This window comes from Carcharodon carcharias, chromosome 25 (assembly GCF_017639515.1).
Source record: "Carcharodon carcharias isolate sCarCar2 chromosome 25, sCarCar2.pri, whole genome shotgun sequence".
In the NCBI taxonomy this organism is placed as follows: domain Eukaryota; kingdom Metazoa; phylum Chordata; class Chondrichthyes; order Lamniformes; family Lamnidae; genus Carcharodon; species Carcharodon carcharias.
The window spans coordinates 33652596-33675956 of record NC_054491.1 but is presented as its reverse complement, the minus strand read 5'-3'; the positions used below and the strand labels follow the sequence as shown (position 1 = coordinate 33675956).

Sequence of the window (23361 nt, the reverse complement as noted above, 5' to 3'; positions counted from 1 at the left end):
GGGGGCCTGCCTAATGGCTATAGCAGCCCCTTTTGAAGAGGCCCCTGCTCGTTACTACACGAGGCGAGGCGATGGCATACTGGTATTGTTGCTGGACTAATCCAGACTCCCAGGGGCTAACCCGGGTTCGAATCCTGCCACACCAGATGGTGGAATTTGAATTCAATAAAAATCTGGATTTAAATGTCTAATGATGACCATGACACCATTGTCAATTGTTGTAGTTCACTCATGCCCAATCTGCCGTTCTTACCTGGTCTGGCCTATGTGTGACCACAGACCCACAGCAGTGAAGCAAGCCACTCAGATGTATCAAACCACTAAAAAAATCACAAAAAAGGAATGAAACCAGACAGACCACCTGGCATCGACCTAGGCACCAGAAAAGATAACAGCAAACTCAGCCCTGCAAAGTCCACCAATCGTGAATGTTGGTGGACAATTAAACAACTCACTGGAGGAGGAGGAAGCTCCATAAATATTCCCATCCCCAATGATGAAGGAGCCCAGTTGCATTTGTAACAATCTTCAGCCAGAAGTGCTGAGTGATGATCCATCTCGGCTTCCTCCGGAGGAACCCAGTATCAGTCTTCAGCCAATTTGATTCACGCCACGTGATATCAAGAAACAGCTGAAGGCACTGGAAGGCCCTAACAATATTCCTAACAATATTCCGGCAATAGCACCTGTGCTGCAGAACTTGCACTCGTAGCCAAGCTGCTCCAGTAAGCTACCACACTAGCATCTACCCGGCTATGTGGAAAATTGCCCTGGTATGTCTTGTACACAAAACACAGGACAAATCAAACCCGGCCAATTATCGCTCCATCAGTCTACTCTCGATCATCAGTAAAGTAGTGGAAGGGGTCATTGACAGTGCTATCAAGCAGCACTTGCTTAGCAATAACCTGCTCACTGATGCCCAGTTTGGGTTTCACTCAGCTCCTGACCTGATTAGAGACTTGGTTCAAACATGGACAAAAGAGCTGAACTCCCAAGGTGAGGTGAGAGTGACTGCCCTTGACATCAAGGCAGCATTTTGACAGAGTGTGGCATCAAGGAGCCCAGCAAACCTGGAGTCAATGGGAATCGGGGGAAAAACTCTCCGCTCATTGGATTCATACCTAGCACAAAGGGAGATGGATCTCAGCTCCAGGACATCACTGCAGGTGTTCCTCAGTGTAGTGTCCTCAACCCAACCATCTTTAGCTGCTTCGTCAACAACCTTCCTTCCATCATAAGGTCAGAAGCAGGGATGTTCACTTATGATTGCACAAGGTTCAGCACCATTCGTGACTCATCAGATACTGAAGCAGTCCATGTCCAAATGCAGCGAGATGTGAACAATATCCAGACTTGGGTTGACAAGTGGCAAGTAACATTCATGCCACACAAGTGCCAGGCAGTGACCATCTCCAAGAGAAAATCTAACTATTGCCCCTTGATGTTCAATGGCATTACCATCACTGAATCCCCCACTATCAACATCCTGGGGGTTACCATTGACCAGAAACTCAACTGGACTAGCCACATAAATAGAGTAGCTAAAAGAGCAGGTCAGAGGCTAGGAATCCTGCAACGGGTAACTCACCTCCTGACTCCCCGAAGCCTGTCCACCATCTACAAGGCACAAGTCAGGAGTGTGATGGAATACTCCCCACTTAGCTGGATGAGTGTAGCTCCCACAACACTGAAAAAACTTGACGCCATCCAGGACAAAGCAGCCCACTTGATTGGCACCACACCCACAAACATCCTCCAGAACTGATGCACAGTAGCAGCAGTGTGTACCATCTATAAGATGTACTGCAGGACTTCACCAAGGCTCCTTAGGCAGCACCTTCCAAACCCATGACCACTACTATCTAGAAGGACAAGGGCAGAAGATACATGTGAACACCACCATCTGGAAGTTCCCCTCCAAGTCACTCCTGACTTGGAAATATATTGCCAATCCTTTACTGTCGCTGGGTCACAATCCTGGAACTCCCTTCCTAACAGCACTGTGGGTGTACATACAAGACATGGACTGCAGTGTTTCAAGAAGGCAGCTCACCACCACCACCTCAAGGCAACTAGGGATGGGCAATAAATGTTTGCCCAGCCAGCGAAGCCCACATCCCATGAATGAATTAAAAAAAAAAGACCTCTCAAATGACCCACCAACCCCCACCCATTGTAATATGTCTTTAAGGGTTATCAGCATAACATCACTAGAAGGGATGTGTGTCATGTGATCCAGTTTTAGTTTTCACATTTGCTTTTGAACAGATTGCACGCACACCTGCACGCACACCTGCACGCACACCTGCACACACATCTGCACACACACCCGCACACATACCGAGCTTGGGTGTTTTAATTTTTCTATCCATGTATACCTGTTCTCATGTGCCTAGCCTAAATAAATGAACCCACAAAGTGTTTACCTAATCCCTTATAAGTGATTGGTGCTTTTATATCATTATAACAACACAGCATCCCCAAACATTGGGACCTGCCTGACTGGCCCCGGGGAGCCCGTCTCACTCACTCTCTTCCAGGCCTCCAGCAATGCTTCTGGTCAGGGACTGCTGCAGTCCAGGAAGTGACCACTGCTCCAAGCGGCGCTGCTGGGACTGACACGCTGCTGGCAGCTCTTGGAGGCGGGAATTCCTGCCTCAGGGAAGGGTGGAAGCAGAAACCACGCTCCAGGCCCACAGTTTGACTCTTAAATGCCCTCTGAACTAGGGGGCAACTAGGGATGGGTAATAAATGCTGGACCAGCCAGCGACGCCCACATCCCATGAACATTAAAAAAAACTTCCCTCCAATTTTGGATACGTGCTGTAAATTTGTATGATTCTAATCCGTTCTACCTATTACTTTATTTCTATATCCTCTGGTTGATGACCTCTCTGCTAATGGAAATAGGTCCTTTCAATCCACTGTAACATAATTTTATACACCTCAATTAAATCTTCCCCCAGTCTCCTCTGTTTCAAAGAAAACAACCCCAGCCTATACAATCTTTCCTCATTGCTGAAATTCTCCATTTCTGGCACGACCCTTGTAAATCTCCTCTACACCATCTCTAATGCAGTCACATCCTTACTGTATGCAGTAGTCTAGCTGTTTCTGTGTTCTTATTGTAGTGGAAGTTGAGGGAGATTGACAGAATTGAAAAGAGGGAGAGGTGGGGGAAAGGAGAGAGAGAGAAGTGAAGGAGAAGTGGGGAAAAAGAAAGACAAGAGATGAAGAGAATAAAAGCCTTGCCTTTTTTTGAACACTTCGCCAGTGCCATAGCTAATGGAGCAGAAGAAGGTAACTGAATTTTTGAGAGACTTGACCCAAGAACCTCTGAGACCCACTGATCAATATTCACTAGTATCCTATGAGCCTCATTGCTGATCCTGACTAGATAGGTATCCAACTGCTTTTAAAGGAATTAATTATCAGAGCATTAACTGCCTTTGTTAGGAATCTATTCTACATATTAGTCACCCTATGGGGAGCAATGTTAGTCCTGTTTGCATGGTATAAGAAATCATGAATTATAGTGGTGGCTTCAGATAGTAGGATGAGACTTTTGCTTTTCAGTGAACGCACCATGTTTCACCTGTATATTGGACATTAGAAATGAAAGAATTGTTCTACCAATTCAAGATGGGGCAACCAGGTAAATTTAGAACTTCCTGCTCCTGATGCAGAGTCAGCAAGTGCTGGGAACCTCCATCCACAAAGCACTTTCCAATACTGGCTGATTTGTTCTCCTGGAGCAAGGTACTGCACCCAGAATGTATCGCTGTGCAATTTTTCCAACATTTAGTTGTCACGTTTATTATTTGCCCTGTCTTCAATGATACATGTGCAAACCTGATTGAACCGCATGAATCACCAGAACATCTGAGACACCCCAGAATGCAGAGGCCTCATTTCTGTCTTATTAATTCATGTTATTTTATGCACTGTAGGCTTGTACAGACTGGCTAATGAAGACATTGTTATCAAACACAGGTAAGCTGAGGCAAGATGAAGTGAGCGTTTGCACTGGTTAATCATGGGAGAGCTGGTCTGATGCCATTTTGCTCTGTTCCAGGATGAACCTGACCGATTCTCCCTGGCTGTCAAATTCCTGGAAATCCAGCAGCTGCTCCAAGAACTTCAATCCTGGGAATAGTCAGCCCCTCTGGCTCCGCAGCCAGGAGAAGCAGACATACTGGAAAACAGGTGAATTGGAAGTGACTGAGTGGCACAAAGCTAATGGCTGAAATGTGTTCCAAACCAGGCTGCCTTTATCATCTGGTTGACCCAAAAAGAAGTTGATATTGGGCCTTTTCCTGTTCTCCTTGCAGCAGAGAAGGGGAAATCAACAGTTGTGCTCACAATAATGAAGGGTTTTGATAGAGTGGCAGATAGGGAGAAACTGTTTCCACTGGCAGGAGGGTCAGTAACCAGAGAACACAAATTTAGAGTAACTAGCAAAAGAGAACCAGAGGTGATGAGAATTTTTTTTTTTTGGTGTAGCACATTATCGTGACCTGGAGCCTAAAGGGCAGAGGATGCAGATTCAATAGTAATTATGAAAAGTGAACTGGATGTGCACTTGAATAGGAACAATCTGTAGTGCCATGGAGAAAGCGTAAGCAGGTGAGACGAATTTCAAAGAGACTGCACAAGCACGATGGACTGAATGGCCTCCTCTTGTGCTGTATGAAACTGTGCATCACTTGTGTCCTTGTGGTGATGCTGCTCCCACAATTATATGAATGAGATCTAGGCTACACTGAAGAGTTGTAATTCAGGTTTTCGGTGATGGACCATTCTCACCTCCCACCTCTGAGACCTGGCTTTGAATTAGGTACAGGTTGATATCTCAGCCAAATGAAAAATCAATAGTGAGCTCCATCTGCTATCCCTGGTGTCAGTTGCACCTGTGAAGGTAAATGGTTCAACCCATTGGGGTGACAACCTAACATATTGCCAGAGATTGGCTGCTAAAGGTAATAGAAGTGAAAATGCTATGGAAATCCTCCAAGATTGGGGATACAGCAGTTAGTTGGGGTTTTACTATATGTTCAATCTGGCATTTATTGGACTTGATACTTTGTTTTTGGACTGGATGCATAAGTGGGAAGCACCCCATTTTCCATCGCTAACATCCCTCACCACAAGTACAACGGACGATCACCAGACTAATCCCTGGGATTGTTTTAGGAGGAGAGATTGAGGAAACTGGCCCTGTATTCTCTAGAGTTTTCAAGAATGAGAGGTGACCTCATTGGAACTTACAACATTTTTACAGGGCATGACAGTGGATGTCGGTAGGATGTTTCCCCTGGCTGGTGAGTCTAGAACCACGGGACTCAGTCTCAGAATAAGAGGTAGGCCATTTAACACCGAGATGAGGAGGAATTTCTTCACTCAGAAGGTGGTGAATCTTTGGAAATCTCCAGCCCAGAGGGCTGTGGAAGCTCAATCATTGAGCATGTTCAAGACGGAAATCAATAGAGTTCTGGATACTAATGACATCAAGGGATATGGAGATAGCGCGGGATAGTGGCGTTAGGTTAGATGATCAGCCATGATCTAATTGAATGGTGGAGCAGGCTCGACGGGCTGAATGTTCTACTCCTGTTTCCATGTATTTGATAGATCTCAGAATTAGAGAACAAACCTATGTAACTCACAATGTTAATTGTTTAATTTCTTGATAGATGCCTGAGCAGATTTATTTAAGATGTGAAAGTAAGTTCTTCATGAAGGCTGCTACAATGATTAATCACAGTTCCTTAGATTTTAGCTCTAATTAGCTTACTTTCTCATTGATTAACCAGTAAAGACCATCCAAATGAAGTAATGGGTACCAGGCAGCGGTCATGAATGTTGATTTTTTTGCTCAAGATCCAGCATTACAACGTTTGTTCACTATCAAAACAGCGTCGCCGAGCTATCATCATCTGATGCCTAGGCCAAGCCAATTAGAATGCTGGCCCAAAATACCTAAGTTCCTCTCAATGTCACTTATGCTACCAGGATGAGTGAAAAGAAGCCTAGGCCCCTCTTATCTGAATCTCCCTCTTTTGTTCATAGGTTCATCAGTTGAGAAGGCCCAGGGTTTGAGAGACCACAACACCTTTATAGTGCCCGATAACAGCCTGTACGGGACGTTCAGCGAAGAAGGAAAAGATTTGAAGACGTTTAGTACTCCGCTTTCGCAGAGGTCTATGAATTCCAACTACACTGTTCAGCTGACTCCAGACCAAAGCCCTTTGCCACTGCTGAAAAACAACACGAATAGAAACAACATCAACAGCTTTGGCCAGGTTACAAAGTTACCTTGGAAACAAGCACAATACCTACAGCCAAATCCAGACTTGTGGGACAAAAACTGCAATAACGGTGAGAGTTTCAATCACCATTAGGTCTGGAAAATTCTAGTTTAAAATAAAATCTATCAATAATGCTTCCTTTGCTGAAACTGTTGGCATCGTCACTGTGATTTGGTTCCATGTGTGGTCATTGTCTTCTGGTATTTTACCCGGTTGACCATTTCCATGTTTTGAGTCTTGCCAGTGAATGTTAGCAGGCAGCAGGTCATTCAACTAATGGAGATCTCACCGCAGAGCCTAATCACAATTCCTTTTCCACTCCAAAGCAACCACACAAGAAGTTGCAGCAAAAATTAGTTTACAGATGAGAAGCAGTAAATTTGGATGAATCCCCATCCCCCCCTCCCCGCTCTCCCCCCCCCCTCAACTGTGTCCCTTATAGGGGAGGTAATGGTAATACTATTCACTAGACTAGTAATCCAGAGGCCCATGCTACAGCTCTGGGGTCATGAGTTCAAATCCTACCATGGCTGCTGGTGGAATTTAAATTCAGTTAATAAACCTGGAATGTAAAGCTAGTCTCAGTAATGGTGACCATGAAACTATCATCAATTCTTGTAAAGACCCATCAGGTTCCCTAATGTCTTTCACCGTTCTTGGTCTGGCCTACACGTGACTCCAGATCCACATCACTGTGATTGACTCGTAACTGCCCTCTGAAATGTTCAGTTCAAGGATGAGCAACAAATGCTGGCTTTGTCAGCAACACCCACATCCCATGAAAGAATAAAGAAGAAAAAACAGCCGCGCTCAGTTAACTAGAATGGAATCTAGAACCTTCCGTGTAATGAACCACTAGGGGAAACAAAATAATCAGGACCAATTTAGATGGACAGTATAAGCATGAGGCTCCTTGTCCTGATTGCTATCTAATGACTCTGGTTTCAGTGGATGAGGGAAAGATCAAACTCTGCTGTTATGTTCTCTAGAGTATCATATCTGAGCTTAGTCACTATAATGGACATTTTGATGAGGCACCAGAGGTGCCTGTTAGATGAGTGATGTAATTCCTTTAGGAAAGGAGAAGAGAAAAGAAACTGGAAAATAAAAAGCAAGAATCTTTCTTCTAAAAAATTCAATCTGGGGAATGTGGCAAATGTTGAAGAAAACAGAACACTTAAGGTAGAGAGAGATACTGAGCTGTACCGAACAAGAAAGGCCCCAAGTTTAATCATTGGTCTGCACTGAGGTAGCTGATCGGAGCCAGTGTTTCAGCAGTGGCAGTGGCCTTATATTTGGCCAGTACTGATTAAGAAAGTGAAGAATTGTCTCGAGTTTCTGGTTCCTGTTCCTGATCACTATACAATTCTGGGAGTGCATATGATTGGATGTCGGATGAGGAGAGGCTCGGCTGTGATGCCTGTCAGGGTTGCGAAACCTCCTGCACTCGATGTTTAGGGTCACAAATCATCCAGCTTTTCCCTCACGTTTGTGGGAGGGGTGGCTGGTAGGGTGGTGGGGGTGAGCAATCCCCCACAGGCACAGAGTCAATATTTTCAGAAAAGGAAAATGAGGAAAGACTAACGGAATAAGGTGGGAAAATACTCTGAGAGGTCAAGGAGATTGTTTATACATTTCTTTTGTTTGAACCAACAGCAGTTTATACAACTGAACCCTGCCTTTCCTATCGTTGGAGTCCAGAAGTCAGAGCTGATGGAGTCGATGGCTCCATTTCAAACCCTTCTCCCTTCCAAGAAAAATTCCTAATTTGTTTGCTTGTGTTTCCATGGTAATAGTTACCCTGAATTACGAAGATTAGATTATTAATGGAGCCAGCTGGAATCACAGTGTGTGACAGAATACAAAACCATTAACACGCTAGCCTACAGTTAACTTAAGCATTAATCAATTATTTTCACCTTACATTACAATTATTTTAACCAATTTATTTTAGCTTGTTTTAATCGTTCATCTTAACCCATTCTGTTAAGCTATTTATGTTGATCCGTTTATTGAATCTGTTTACTTTAACCTGTTTGACCAGTTTATTTTGCTTTGTATGTTTAATCTTTTAAACTTCTTTATTTTAATCTGTTTATCTTTTTAACTCATTTTATTTTAAACTTTTGTTTATTTTAATCTGGTTACTTTAAAATGTTTATTTTAATCCATTAATTTTAACTTATCATAACCCATTTACTATAACTTGTTTATTTAACTGGTTCTTTTCAATGCCCTTGTTAAGACTGGGTGGAGGACTTTCATATGAACACACTAGCTAATCCAAAAATTACAGGATTTGAACTGCCTTCTCGCAGTTACCAGTCTCCTGGTTCTATGAGCTCAATTTCTGAGCTGGAAGCTCTTTGCCTGAGTTGCAGTCTATAGCATATTGTCATGGTGGAGAAAGCATGGGATTCCTTGGGTTTCTCAGAGAAAAAGAAGGGAGGATGAGGACACCATTAAAACCACATATGGAACCATTCAAAGAAGATTTGTGAGGTGGCCCAATCTTCTAAATTTCTAAACCTTTTCTTTCCAGAATCTAGTGTATAGGATGTAAAGCCAGTTACTCTGGGGTTTTGCTTGATTTACCTTGTGAATGTTACTTATGGGTTGAGGAAAAGCTTTATAGATCCTTGGAGAACTAGGTTTAGGAGCTTTTGTAGATGCTTAATCCACGAGACAAACTATGCAGCCTATCTTCAGAAAGTTAAATGTGCTGGGGTAAATTCTATGAGTGGCTGGGTTGTACATGTTCTGTGGAAGCAAGAACAATGAGGCACTTTTACATCTTTTCACTGAGTCCTTTTGATTCCATTTCCAGGAAATAATGGATCTGTAATTACTGTCAGTCGGAACCCAATCACCAGCCCCCGATCCAGCCGCAAAGGTAAAAACACTGTCTTTAACATGATGAAGTTGATTTTGATTTTGGTGATCTTGGCTGAATGGGGCTCGGATACCCCTTGGAAGGGTATACAGTTGAGGTCTTACTCTAGAAGTGGAAGTATCCAGAAAGTTTGGTGCCATGTTTATGTAGGATATGGATTCATAGCTGCAGTTTCTCACTCTCCATTTGTCATTGGGTAGGGGGGGATATACTGTGATAGACATTACTGAATAAGATTCGGTGGGGACAGTTAGAAGACGAGTTGTTCCAACTGCTTGATGACTCCTTCCACATCATTAGTTAGAATTATACTATTAGAGGATGCAGAGATTGTGGAGGCGGGAAAATTTATAAAATATTTATTAAAAGAAACATTGATTAAGCCGAAAGTTAATAAAATGGGGAGTGGATAATGTTGTCAACTCATTCAAAACTTGCATGGCCTATGAACAAGCACCTCATTTCTCTGTTATCTGTCAAATGAGAGCAATCAGTGTCTTTTGAGTTTTGAGTTGACAGTGCAGATAGGGACTAATGCTGTATCCAGCGTCCAATATACCTGACTTAGGAGTGGTCTGAGAGAACAAAGGTACATTTACCATTTGCTGCTAACTGAACCCCTCATCTCATCTGCCCAACATCAAGGTAAAGACCTAGGAACAAAAGTGAAATGTCCATCATGTCCATGTTCACAGCACTGACCATACTCTGCTCGGAGTCTTACTTAACATGGCACAGAATTTTAGATTTAATATCATTTCAATATGTTCTCATACTTGTTCACCTCCTGAGGCGTTGACTCATAGATGCTACCCACTCTCAATATTTCACCCAAGATAGTCATTCTTCGTGTGTGAGTCATTTGATATGCAACATGAACCAATTGTGTCCTCTCCCAGCTCTTGCTTTCGAGAAGGGTCACTGGAAACTGATTAGGACATGCACTGCTGATGAGGTTTTCCCTCTATCCAAAGCAGAACCTTTCTCATCTGGGCTGAAAGCACAGTTTCAAATGTAAACCCCAAGGTTAACTGGACAATCACTTACACATGCACTCCTCTTTCAAGAAGCACATCACGAAGTGAGTGGTCCCACTTAATTGTAGTGTTCTGTTGTTCTGTGTTTGATTTTGAGAGTCTGGTAATTGATATATGCTCCCTGTGTTTGATTGGTTAACTCTTGGTGTGGACTCAGTGAAAAGTAAACAAACTGTAGAAAGAGCTGGAGACCAGAGCTGAAGCATGGAGCACACGTTTTAAAGCACTGTGAATAAAACCTGTTACACCTGTAGAAACTAGTGTCATTTCTGCATTGCTCTGAGATATAAATATACAACACTAACAGTGATTGGCGCTCGGCCCCAAATTACCTGCTAGACCCTCTGAGGAAGCTGATGTGCCTCTACTCGCTCAACCTACCAGCCAGCATGACAAAACTGGGTCCTGCCAAAGGACCAGGAACTACTAGTTTAGGAAGTCTTAGCCCCTGATCCTGCCCCCTGCTCACATTTGTCTTGGGAGGTATCAGTCCTGCCTGAGCCCCAGTCTTGTAGGATCCCCACGTTTGAAACTGCTTGGTTTTCTTTCTGAGTCAGTTGGCTGTGTTCTCACCTCAGAGTCAGCGTAGATCTCCAGTTCATGATTTAAGCACACAATCTAGACTAACGCTCCAGTGCAGTTCTAAGGCAGCACTGTGCTATTGAAGGGCATTGTCTTTTCGATGACACATTAAATGAGCTATGCTTGTGTGTACTATATGCAGGGGTTTGTCCTGAAATTAACAGCACCAAAGATTTTCATTGCTGCTGCTTTATGGGATGTTTCTGAGATGTGATAGGTGTCAGTCTTTCAAATTTCTTCATCCCAAGCAGTTACTGCGTTCTGCCCCTAGAGAGCAGCACCAATTCACAGTTGTTCTTTTAGCCTGATTCTGCAGTGTCCAAATGTGACTGTACTATAGTTCCGCAGAAAAAAAGTAGCTCTGTAGTCGTCTGTAAGTGAGACAGTGAATGCCAGCAGGATATTTGACCATGGTATCACAGCTGAGCCTGACCTGATGTCAGCCAGTGTCCAGTCTGAGTGAATTATAACCTGGAGTTTGGATGCTACCTCATTTTTCCCTTTTTTCACTCAGAGCTACCACATGTCACTCGCTGTGGTTTAAATATTTAACCTATCTAAATGTAACTCATTCATTATGTTTGGCTTAAAAATAAACCTGGCTACCTGCAGCTGTTTGGTTTGGAGTTGTCAACTTACCTGAACCTGTGTTGTTGGATCATCTGGTCACGTGAGGTTTGGTCACCTGAGATCTCCCAATGTGGTTCTATTGGGCCCCTTGTGTTTGAGTATCATTGCTTGTTTCACATCATCAGTTGCATGAGAAACTTTAAGAAGCAGGACCGAGGGTGCAAGGGAAGAGGGGAAACTGAGGACGGAGGAAGAGGTGTAGTAACCAAAGGGGGGAAAGTGACAATGGAGGAGAGGAAGGGAAGCCGAGGGCAGGGGTTAGGCAAAGGGGAAGAAAAAACCGAGGGCTGGGGTGCAGAGGAGAGACCGAGGATGGGGGAGAAGAAGAATCATCTGGTCTCACCAGCAGCATCAATAGTGGTGGACGGGGGAACTTAAATTTGGTGGGAGGCTGTAGTAATTATGGTTTTGTTAAATGTTGGACTGTATCTTTAAGAATAGTCCTGGGAAGTAAGTTCACATGATCTGTGTAAACCAATGTATTATCTGCATGGGCTACCTCCACAGTCAGTGTAGAGATTGAGATGGAGTTGAAAACATGCATGTAGATGCTGCTGACTGTATTGTAAATAAACCTAATATTCCCACTTAGAAAGAGGTCTGCAGATCAATCCTATTACAAATAGACGACTTGGCCACACTACAACAAACTGGTGATGAGGATAAATCAGGATAGATCGGAATCGGTACTGTACCTCGCCCAGCAATTGGAGTATCAATGCCTGTTTAAAATAACAGAAGATACACTCACCCAAAATGCCACAAATTTGGTAGAATCGATCTCCTTTTGAGCCAGCCACAGACGATTGGTCTCAGTTTATTAAACACCTCGTGTCCTTCTTTCAAGGAAACAAAATCATGGGCGAAGAAAAGAGGTGGGCGATCCTCTTGAGTACTTGTGGGAGCAAAACCTACAGTGTGATCTGAAGTTTGATGGCACCTAGTGCCCCAGATTCGAAGAATTTTGGAGAAATGGTGGACCTCGTGAAGGGACATTTTCAACCTAAGCATTCAGTCACGTAGCAGAGGTTCCAATTCAATTCGCAAAATAGAGCCCCAGGTGAGACAATTGCTAGCCACGTGGTGAATTTGAATGTCATGCTCAGAGATCGTTTAGTTTGTGGTGTGAAAGAAGATGGCAGAAATAGCGCTGGCAATGGAAAGCGCTGTAAGAGATTCACAAGCAACACAAGGGACGCAAAATGGCGCCATACTCCAAATTGGGCATGAACAATCAGCCGAAAGTGGCGCGAAAAAGCAAGACTCTGCCGCAGAGTGGGAAACAGAAACATATCTATAGCTAACCAAAAAATAAGAAGGACTAATTTAACAGCTAATAGAAGGACAACTTTAATCGATGTGGAAACAATCAGTCTTGGAGCGATTGGCAGTTTAAAAAAATTAGAATGTTTCTTTTGTCATATAAGTGGACATTTAATGAGACAGAGCAGAGAGATTTAAACAGGCTTGCAAACAACAGAAGAAGCCCAATGAAATCTACAATGTAGAAGAGCCTGAAACAACAAATTTTGGCATCTATTCATTGTTTAACGTGAAAGTTGGGAAGACAGAGCCTATAATTTTTACAGCACAAGTGAATAGTAAACCAGTAAAAATGGAAGTAGACACGGAACTTCACTACTGTAATTGGAGAACACCCTTTCAGATATTTAAATAATGGTGAGCATCAATTAAATGTGGAACAAACATCTGCCAAGCTGAAAACATATATACAGGCAAAGAAATCCAATGAAAAGGTGTCAGCAGAATAATTGAAACCAGTCAGCACAGCTACCCATGATGGGCCAAGCCGCCTTGAGTGAGATTGGTTAAAGGAGATTAAATTAATCTGGTCCAAAATCTTCCAGTTGAGAGTGAGTGGGCTACCAGAGCTGCTTAAAAAGTATGCCACTGTCTTCAAGGAAAAAATCCAAGGCCTGCAGGCCAAGATTTACATAGATCCAGAAGCAACCCTTTGCTTCATGAAAGGAAGACCAGTGCCAAATGCCCTGAGAGAGAAGGTGGACGCTGACCTGAACCGGTTAGAGAGGCTGGGTGTCATAAAAGCGGTTCAGCACCCATTGTCCCTGTCCTTAGACCAGACCAAAGCGTCTGAATTTGTGGGGACTACAAACTAATGGTCAACAGAGTAGCCAAATTAGACAGGCACCCCATTCCAAAAAAGACCTATATGCCAAGCTAGCAGGAGGGACAACGTATACAAAGCTTGACATGAGTCATGCATGTCAACAATTAGAGTTGGATGATGCCTCCTGGAAATTCATCACAATTAATACAAAGGGTTGTACCAATATACATGATTGCCTTTCGGTGTTTTCTCAGCCTGTGCCATCTTTCAGAGAACAATAGAAAGCTTACTGCAGGGACTACCCCAGGTAGCCTGCTTAGACAATGTGTTGATAACCGGATGCACTGAAAAGGAACATTTGGCTAACTTAGAGGGAGCCCTAAAACATTTTTACAAGCAGGAGTGAGACTGAAAAAGAAAAACTGTATTTTTCAAGCAAAGGAAGCAATCTATTTGGGCCACCGGGTAGATTCTCAGGGGTTACACCCAGCTAAAGAGAACATCCAAGAACACCTCTGAACTTAAATCATTTTTAGGGTTGATAAATTATTATGGGTGATTTTTTATCTAATTTATCTACAGTTCTGTTCCTCTGTATTCAGTGCTAAGAAAGAACCAATGTTGGGCTTGGGAGGCACCGCAAAAAGAAGCTTTCATGAAAGTGGAACAACTGTTACACTCATCCAACCTGTTAATGCATTATGACCAGTTAAAGACTTGGTGCTAATATGTGATGCGTCTCCCTAAAGAATAGGAGCAGTACTATCTCATAGAATGGACGATGGCACAGAGCGGCCAATAGTCTATGTACCCAGGATGCTTACCACAGCTGAAAAAGGATATTCCCAGATTGAAAAGGAAAGTCTGTTGATCATTTTTGGTGTAAAAGAATTTCAGCAATACGTGTACAGCCGGCATTTCACGATTGTATCAGACCACAAACCAATATTGGGTTTGTTTAGCGAGGGTAAGGCTATGCCACCTGTAGCCTCAGCAAAAATACAACAATGGGTCTAGTTTTAGTGGCTTATGGTTACACCTCTGTGCATAGACCTGGCATTCACATTGCAAATGCCGATGCACTGAATCGCCTGCCCTTAGAAGAGAATGACGAACATGCCCCAGTTCCACAGGAACTCGTTTTACCATTAAATTTTCTAGATTCCTTGCCAGTATGTGCCAGACAGACCTGAGACTGGACAATTCAGGTCCCAATCCTATCTCAAGTGCGAGACCAAGTGTTACATGGTTAGTTCCAGGAGCCAATCTCTGATGAAATGAAAACCGTTCTTCAGCCGAAGACACGAGATGAGCAGTCAAGGTGACATTCTTGGTGGGGTGCGTGAGTGATAGTTCCTCCAAATTGAAGAGAGGCACTTATAGTCGAACTACACAGTGCCCAACCAGGGATCTCCTGAATGAAGACCATGGTGCACAGTTATCTGTGGTGGCCAGGGATGGATGGCAGTACTGAAAATGTGATAAAGCACTGTGTGCAATGTCAACAGTTGTAAAAGTTGGTGGTGGCAGCTGCATTGCACCCATGGGAGTGGCCTGGGTGTGGTTACACATTGACTATGTCGGACCCTTCCTTGGAACCATGTTTCTACTGAGTATAGATGCCCATTCCAAGTGGTTAGATGTTTATAAGGTGAAATCACCAAACTCAGGTGCTACAATAGAGAAACTACTCCACAGCTTTGCCATCCACAAGCTATCAGAAGTAGTCATATCCGATAATGGTACTGCATTCACGAGTGTTGAGTTCCAACAATTTATCATCTTCAACAGTATTACCCATGTGAAGACTGCACCGTACCATCTGTCATCAGATGGACTGGTGGAAAGGGAAGTTCAAACTTTTAAGGCGGGAATGAAGAAGTTAACAGACTATTCATTGGAGGCCAAGCTTGCACGCTTCCTCTTTGACAGAACAACCTCCCAACATGATGACAGGAGCAACACCTGCAGAATTGTTGATGAGCTGCCATCTTAGGACAAGACTGAACCTAATATTTCCAAATTTGGAGGGTAAGGTGAAGAAGAGTCAAGGAAACAAAAAAGAACAGTCCAACATTTAACAAAACTGTAATTATTACATTCCTCCCCCTTCAACTTTGCTGTACGTATTGCATTTACAAGTATATTTATCTCATGACATTATAATATGTACACAGGTCATGAAATTTACAAGTTCAGTCTTTCAGGTGGTTTCCTGATTCATGTAGAATGTTGCAGCTCCACAACTTCAGATTCTTTCTCAAGAACCATATTCAGGAACTGCATGAACATCAGGTACCTGCACATGGTTTGCATAGTTGTGAGAGACAATTTACCGTTGGAGAAGCAGTATATCCGAAGAACTTCGGTGGAGGACCGAATTGGTTACTGGGTAAAATAAGTTCAATGACTGGACTATTATCATACCACGTGGAAGTGGAGGGCCAGATCACCCACAAGCATGTGGACCATTTAAGAAAAAGAGATACCACAACCAAGATATGGTTCCACCTGTAACCATCACTGAACCAGTGTTTCCTGTTGAAGATGCTCAACCAAGGACTGACATGCCCGATGTCTCTATCAGAATGGAAGACACTGAACTGCAAGTGCCCACTGAGGTACCTGATGTTCATGCAGTTCCTGAATATGGTTCCTGAGAAAGAATCTGAAGTTGTGGAGCTGCAACATTCTACATGAATCAGGAAACCACCTGAAAGACTGAACTTATAAATTTCATGACCTGTATACATATTATAATGTCATGAGATAAATATACTTGTAAATGCGTTAAGGACAGCAAAGTTGAAGGGGGAGGAATGTAATAATTACAGTTTTGTTAAATGTTGGACTGTACTTTTAAGGATAGTCCTGTGATGTAAGATCACATGATCTGTGTAACCCAATGTGTTAGTAGCGCAGGGTACTTCCACGGTCAGTGTAGAGATAGAGATGGAGTTGAAAGCACACGTGTAAATGCTGCTGGTTGTATTGTAAATAAACCTAATGTTTCCACTTGGAAAGTTGTCTGCAATCCTATTACAAATAGGCGACTTGGCCACACTACAACAGAGGCCAAAAATCTGTTTCCCGATGAGAGGCCAGAATTTTGTTCTCTGGACTTTGAAGGCAAGTTAAAGGTGGGTCGAACTTCCCAATGAACAGTGAGCACTCCCCTTAATTACTCATGCCATTCACCCACATCTGATATTAGGGTAACAGCAGCAGGAGATGCAATGACCTCGATGAACAGAGAGCAGAACATGGGGAGCTGCAAGTAATGGCTTGCATGAGGAGTGGCCGGCAGCATAGTGACAACTGATGGCCAGTGCTTCATCATTCATGTGTGGGATTAATGAGTAACCACTATGCTGTTAATGTGGGGGAACTGAATCTATTGAAGTTCCTGATCGGACTCCGATGCGGGCCCACATTCCAGAGTCTTAACACTGCAGACATTGAAGCAACTACCAGCAAGATGGAATCCAGGAGACTTCCAAACAACGAAAGTGAAAATATATTTACAATTGTGCAACATATTTACAATGGCTGTACACCTGTGCCACCTTTGTGATTTTAAGACTTCCTCATTTTTTTGTTGCCTATTGCTACATCTAGGTACAGCCCCGACACTCCCGCTGAAGTGGATGCAGCCTCCTGACTGCCCTGCTAACTGCGATGAGTTTAGTGCATCCTCTTGTAGCCCGAGGCATAGAGGGGCTTGGCCTGTTAAGGTCTCCTGCTCAGGTGTAGGTACACCCTCCTCAGCTTGACCTGCTGGAGACGATGGGTAGGTGCACGGTCAGGGTACCCTTGGAGTGTCCTGGGACGAAGCCCCCGGGGCACCTGACTGATGTTCCCCCACCCTTCAGGTGCCTGATGGCACCTCTTTGAGAAGAAGGGGCACCTGGAGGGAGGTCAGGGTGCCCCATCCCCCTCTCACCTATCCACTGCTGCACTGCGCCCATGGCTAGAGTGACGGAGAGCAGGTCCCAGCACGTTCTGCTGGACCTGGGTCTCCAAGGTAGCCACCACCCTTTCCAAGGAGGCAGCCACGCGCTCGCATGCTGGAGCCATGGCCGAGACAGAACATGGATGGACTCCTCCAGCCTTCAGTCCAGTCTGCTAATGGCCTCTGACAGCTCTGCCTGATCTTCCCCTGCCTGTCTCTGCATCTTCACCAGGTCTCTTATGGCCAACTCCAGAAGATCAGCATGGGGCTAATCAGGTGCTTGGTCTCCAGCAGCCCTCCAGCTGTCACTGCCTCTGCCAGCTGTGGACCCGCGTCAGTGATGCGCTCACCAGATTGTGACCCTGAGCGTATTCTAGAACATGTAGCCACTGAGGTGACTGTGTCTGTGCTGGTGGACACTGCAGGTGAGCCAAATGATGGTGCATCCTCTGAGGATTCTGAGGCATCCTCATCAGAGGTGGAATTGGGGCAGGGGCATGTCCAAGTGGCAGTACCCCTCTGTTTCTTGCTGGTACTTGGAATGGAAGAAAGAAAGACTTTGGGATTCATTAAGCAGACTCGTAAATTAAAGAGAACTCAGTCAGTGCATGCATGTGACAACTGGAGACTGGACGCACCATCACTGGCTTCTGGGGAGAGTTCTATCTCATCTTTAGCACAGGCATGGTCCTGCTGTTCCCCAGCTAGCTCAGCGGCCTGCTCCTCAAAAAGGGGGGGGACCCAGATCTCTGGCATGCCCCTCAGGTCTTGGCCCGCTCCCTTCTCTTGTGGGCATTTTTCTCCTGCAGAAAGCCAATAGGATTGTATAGTAATTATGGATTTATTTAGTGTGTAATATACCTTTAAGAATAATGCTCATTAAGGTATATCACATGATCTTTAGTATCCAATAGGAGAGTAGTGCAGGCAACCTCAGTAGTTAGTAGTGTAGAGGTAGAGTTTGAGTTGAAAGCACACAAGTAGTTGCTGCTGAGTTCCTTGCGAATAAACTTTAAGTTTCCACCCAAGAAGTGTCTGCTGATCAACTCTATCAATAGTACCAACTCGGCCACCACTCACAGCAGATTGATTGTGATCCCAATGGATGCATGAGCAGTTCAGGAGCATGCATGCCTGTGGCAGCTGCTGAGACCTCCCCAGTAAGTGATTTAGAAGCCGTAAGTCCTGCAACTGATATGAGATTGAGAGCTTAAAGTGGTAGGCACATGTTCAGTGCTGATGTCCCATCTGCTGGTAGTGTGTGACATCCCTGTGCACTCCAACCTTTAGACTGCCTGATGCCTTTATAAGAGTGTCAGTGAGTAGATGGTGTACTTGTCCAGGCGGAGCTGAACAGATCATTAATTCTCTTCTGGCACTGCTGCCTGGTTTTTTTCTGGGCCCCCTGGTGTTAACCACCCCTCCTCCCAGGCCTCCTGCTGCCATACCAGGGATACAGCACTTTCCGCCTCTCCTGGATGGCCTGCAAATGAAGGTTGCTCTCTTTTCTTCAACATGTTTGTGGATGTAGAATTCAGAGCCCCTGGTTTGCAGTGAGTGAATGGCTGTCCGTGTGCCCTTTAAATATGGTACCTGGATCTTCAACCCCAAGCTAACCGCCTGGGCCCACCACAAGATTCGCCATGCTCTGCACTGATGAATAAATGATGAGCTGAATAGGGCTCTGTTCAGCTATCCACACTCCCACTTCTGCGTATGCCACCGAAATTGAGACTTTGGAGAGGAAGATTCCAGTCTTAGTGTAGGGGTGGGATTCACAGGGAAACCAGAGGGGGGAGCTTTGATTCCACCAGTAACTAACAGGAGCTCACTGATAACTAACATTGGTAACACTAAGTTTTCACCCATGGCCAGCTGTAATACAATAGCTCACTGATGTATAACTTGTGTATATAAATAGTTAATTATATAAATAATGTATATAAATAGGTAATATTTTATCAGTAATTATTTGTTATCCTAAAGCCTGGTACTATTCAGTGACTACAGCATAAACTTCTCTGCAGTGCTATTGAAGTAGATAGGGTGAGTCTGTACTTGCTTTCATTTTGATATATTTTGCTGGAAACAGTAGCCATTTTTCTCCAGTTTTGCCTCGTTCAGTTTCATTTGCCAACTTGGGTGTCACCAAAAGTGCTGGAAATACTTAGCACATCTGGCAGCATCTGTGGCGTTAGAGAGAGAGGCAGAGTTAACATCCTGCTGAAAGTCATCAACCGGAAACATTAACTCTGTTTCCTTCTCCATGGATGCTGGCAGACCTGAACATTTCCAGCATTTTCTATCTTAATTTCAGATCTCTGACTTCTGCAAAATTTTGCTTTTGTGTTGTGAGGTATCACAGTGCCTCGGTAAGAGTTTAAACATTGAAAAAGGAACAGAGTAACAGAATGTGATTCGCTCCTCTAGTCTGGTATGGCATTCAATTATGTCATGGCTGATCTGGATCTGAACTCCGCTTTTATTAGAGATAGTTCTAATGGAGTATACAATTTTTAAATTGGGGTGCTCAATCCAGATTTTTACAATCCATATATCTGGCTGATGCTGTATGATTTGTAGGATTTTATATATAGTAAACCATATGAGCCATAACTCACTTGGAGTACCAACCAGCATCAGATTGCCACCCTGTGTCAACTTACCTATGCCAAATCTATTCCTTGCCTGTCTCGGCCGACTTTCCGACTCAGGCCGGGCGAGATCCAGGCAGCGCAGCTGTCTCTGATATCCAGCGTTGCAGTCCAGCAGAGTCGGATTGAAGGAGTACATGCCCCCTTTTTTTATGGCATTAGCTGTTGTAAACCAGGTAAGCTTAAAGGCCTGATTGAAATTGACAGGCCAGGTAGAAGGTAAGTGCCTAAGATGAGTGGATAGGATTGAAGGGGAGGGGGTCGGTGTAGTAATTATGGCTTTATTTAGTGTGTAATGTACCTTTAAGAATAATACTTGTTAAGGAAGATCACATTATCTGTAGCAAACAACAGGAGAGTAGCCCAGGTTACCTCAGCAGCCAGTGTAGAGTTGGAGTTGAAAGCACACGTGTAGTTGCTGCTGAGTATGTTGTAAATAAACTTAAAGTTTTTACCCAAGAAGTATCTGCTGATCAACTCTATCATTAATAGCACAACTTGTCCACCCTACAACAAACTGGCGATGAGGATAAAACAATATTGAACAGAAGTTAAAAAGAAATCGACACTGTACCTCGCCCAGTGATTGTAAGTAGCACGCTCTTTTAGAATTGAAGAAATTATCCTCTCTCAGAATGCCACAGTTTGGGAGAATTGATCCTTTTGAACCAGCCACAGATGATTGGCCTCAGTGCATAGAATGCCTCAAGTTCTTTTTTTGAGCGAACGAGATTACGGGTAAAGAGAAGATGCGCGTGATCCTCTTGAGCACTTGTGAGAGCAAAGCCTACAGTTTGATCGAAGTTTGATAGCACCCATTGCCCCAGGTTCAAAGACATTTTGAATTGTGGACCTCATGAAGGGTCATTTCAAACCCAAACCCTCAGTCACGGTACAGAGGTTCAGATTTAATTCCCAAAATAGAGCCATGGGTGAGACAAGCAGTTAACGGAATATTGTGAGTTCAATACGACTCTGAACAAGATGCTCAGAGATCGTTTAGTGTGTGGTGTGAAAGAGGACACTATTCAGAAAAGATTATTGTCCGAAGTGAATCTGGATTTCAAGAAGACAGTAGAGATGGCGCTGGCTGTGGAAAGTGCAGTAAGACATTCAAAAGCAACACAGGGTGTGCAAAATGGCGTAGTATTCCACATTGGGTGGGAAACCTTAGCCGAAAGAGACGTGAGAAAGCAAGACTCCACCGAGAAGTGGGAAACAGCTAGCCAAAGAATAAAGAAAAATAACTTAGCAGTGATGGTGAAGAAAATTTTTAATAGAGGTGGAAACAATCAGTCTTTTAGCGATTGGCAATTTTAAAAAATCGAATGCTATTATTATCATTGAAATGGACATATAATGAAGCAATGCAAGGAAAGATTCAAGCAGGCTTGTAAACAAAAGAAGAAGCCCAATGAAATCTACAATGTAGAAGAGCCTGAAACAACAAATTCAGACATTTACTCATTGTTTAATCTGAAAGTTGGAAAGACAGAACCAATATTTGTCACGGTGAAAGTAAATGGCAAACATGTTAGACTGGAAGTAGACATGGGAGCTTCCACTACAGTAGTAGGGTAACATACTTTCAGATATTTTAATAATGGTGAACGTCAATTAAGTTTAGAAGAAGTGTTGGCATTGAGAGACAGAGAACAATCCACCTTGATTGGTCACTGAGATTCCAAAAGGAAGCTGGAAGTTTTCCTGTTTTGAAAAAGAAGTGTGCAAGGACTCAACAACCTGAAGAAATGCTGGCTTTCTTAAGCCAAAACCTGGAAGAACTGCAGAAGAAACTTGAAGAGACCTTGCTTGATGACACAATTTGAGATGAGGTGAGCAACCTTCAAAGGGAAAAAGAAAACCTGTTGACAGACCTTCACACACTACAAGATGCCCTCAAGTCAAAGTTTGTACCTCTGGAAAAGTATGAAGAGAAACAGAAAGAATTCAGCATCTCTATGGACAAACTGAAGAATGAGTTGGCAGAGGGACACAACAATGTTCAATTTTCCAGGAGGCAGTAAACAAATATAAAAAAGAGCCAGAAGAATTGAAGCGTCAGTTGGCAGAGAAGACACAACAATGTTCAATTTTCCAGGAGGCAGCAAACAAATACAAAAAAAGAGATGGAAGAGCTGAAGAATCAGCTAAATGAAGCCAAAGAGGCTTTGGAAGCAAAAGTTGCAGAGTTTCCCAAGAAGCAGACAGATAATGAAATTTTGGGAGCCTCAGCCACTGAGCTCAGACAAGTTGAGCTTGCACCTGAGAGAAGTTTGGCTAACCATGAAGTTAAAAAGAAGGTCGAGATTAAAGTTTGTGCTAGAAAGAAGGCAGCACATAGGAAGAAGATACAGAAATACTAATAGGGCCTAATCCTGGCAGCATATAAATACACTTTCATACATAGGCCTGGTAATCACATCGCAAACACTGGTGCCCTTAGCCGTTTGCTTTACAAGAAAATGATGAGCATGTTCCAGTTCCACAGGAACTTGTTTTGCTGTTAAATTTCTTAGATTCCTTGCCGGCATGTGCTCGATAGATTAGACAAGTCGGGATCCAGTCCTATCTCAAGTAAAAGAACAAGTGCTACATGGTTGGTCACAGGAACCTGTTTCTGATTAAATGAAACCGTACTTCAACAGAAGACATGAAATAAGCAGCCAGGCTGGCATCTTACTGTGGGGAGCATGAGTGATAGTTCCTCCAAAGGGAAGGGAGCCATTTTTAATTGAACCGGAACATGGACTGTATAAATCTGGATTTAGTGCCCATCCAAGGACCTCCCTAATAAAGACCATAGCACGGCAGCTACCTATGGTGGCTGGGGATGGATGGCGACATTGAAAATGCGGTAAAGTACTGTGAGGTGAAGTCACCAACATGGGGCGCTACAGTTGAGAAACTATGTCAGAGTTTTCCATTCACAGACCGCTAGAAGCAGTTGTTTCCAATAACAGCACGGCATTTACGAGTGCTGATTTTCAATGCTTTATCAGCCTCAATGGCATCACTCGTAAAAACTGCACCGTCCCACCCTTTCTCAAATGGACTGGCCGAAAGGGTGGTTCAAACACTCAAGGCAGGCATGATAAAGCTAACTGGTGATTCCTTGGCAACCAAGCTAGCAAGCTTTCTTTTTCATTACAGGACTACCCCTCACACAACAACAGGTGTCACATCTGCGGAGTTATTGTTGAAACGCCGTCT

General features: G+C 43.7%; 1 protein-coding gene across 2 annotated transcripts in view; it reads left to right on the top strand.

Annotated features, from left to right (window-relative positions):
• Positions 1 to 23361, top strand: part of robo4 (roundabout, axon guidance receptor, homolog 4 (Drosophila)) — a 145612-nt gene that overhangs the window by 93576 nt on the left and 28675 nt on the right. For both annotated transcript variants that reach the window (XM_041174559.1, XM_041174561.1), the window contains 4 exons: positions 3954 to 3996; positions 4079 to 4209; positions 6073 to 6381; positions 9139 to 9204. In XM_041174559.1, coding sequence (XP_041030493.1) covers positions 3954 to 3996; positions 4079 to 4209; positions 6073 to 6381; positions 9139 to 9204 — 549 coding nt within the window. The remainder of the gene's footprint in view (positions 1 to 3953; positions 3997 to 4078; positions 4210 to 6072; positions 6382 to 9138; positions 9205 to 23361) is intronic.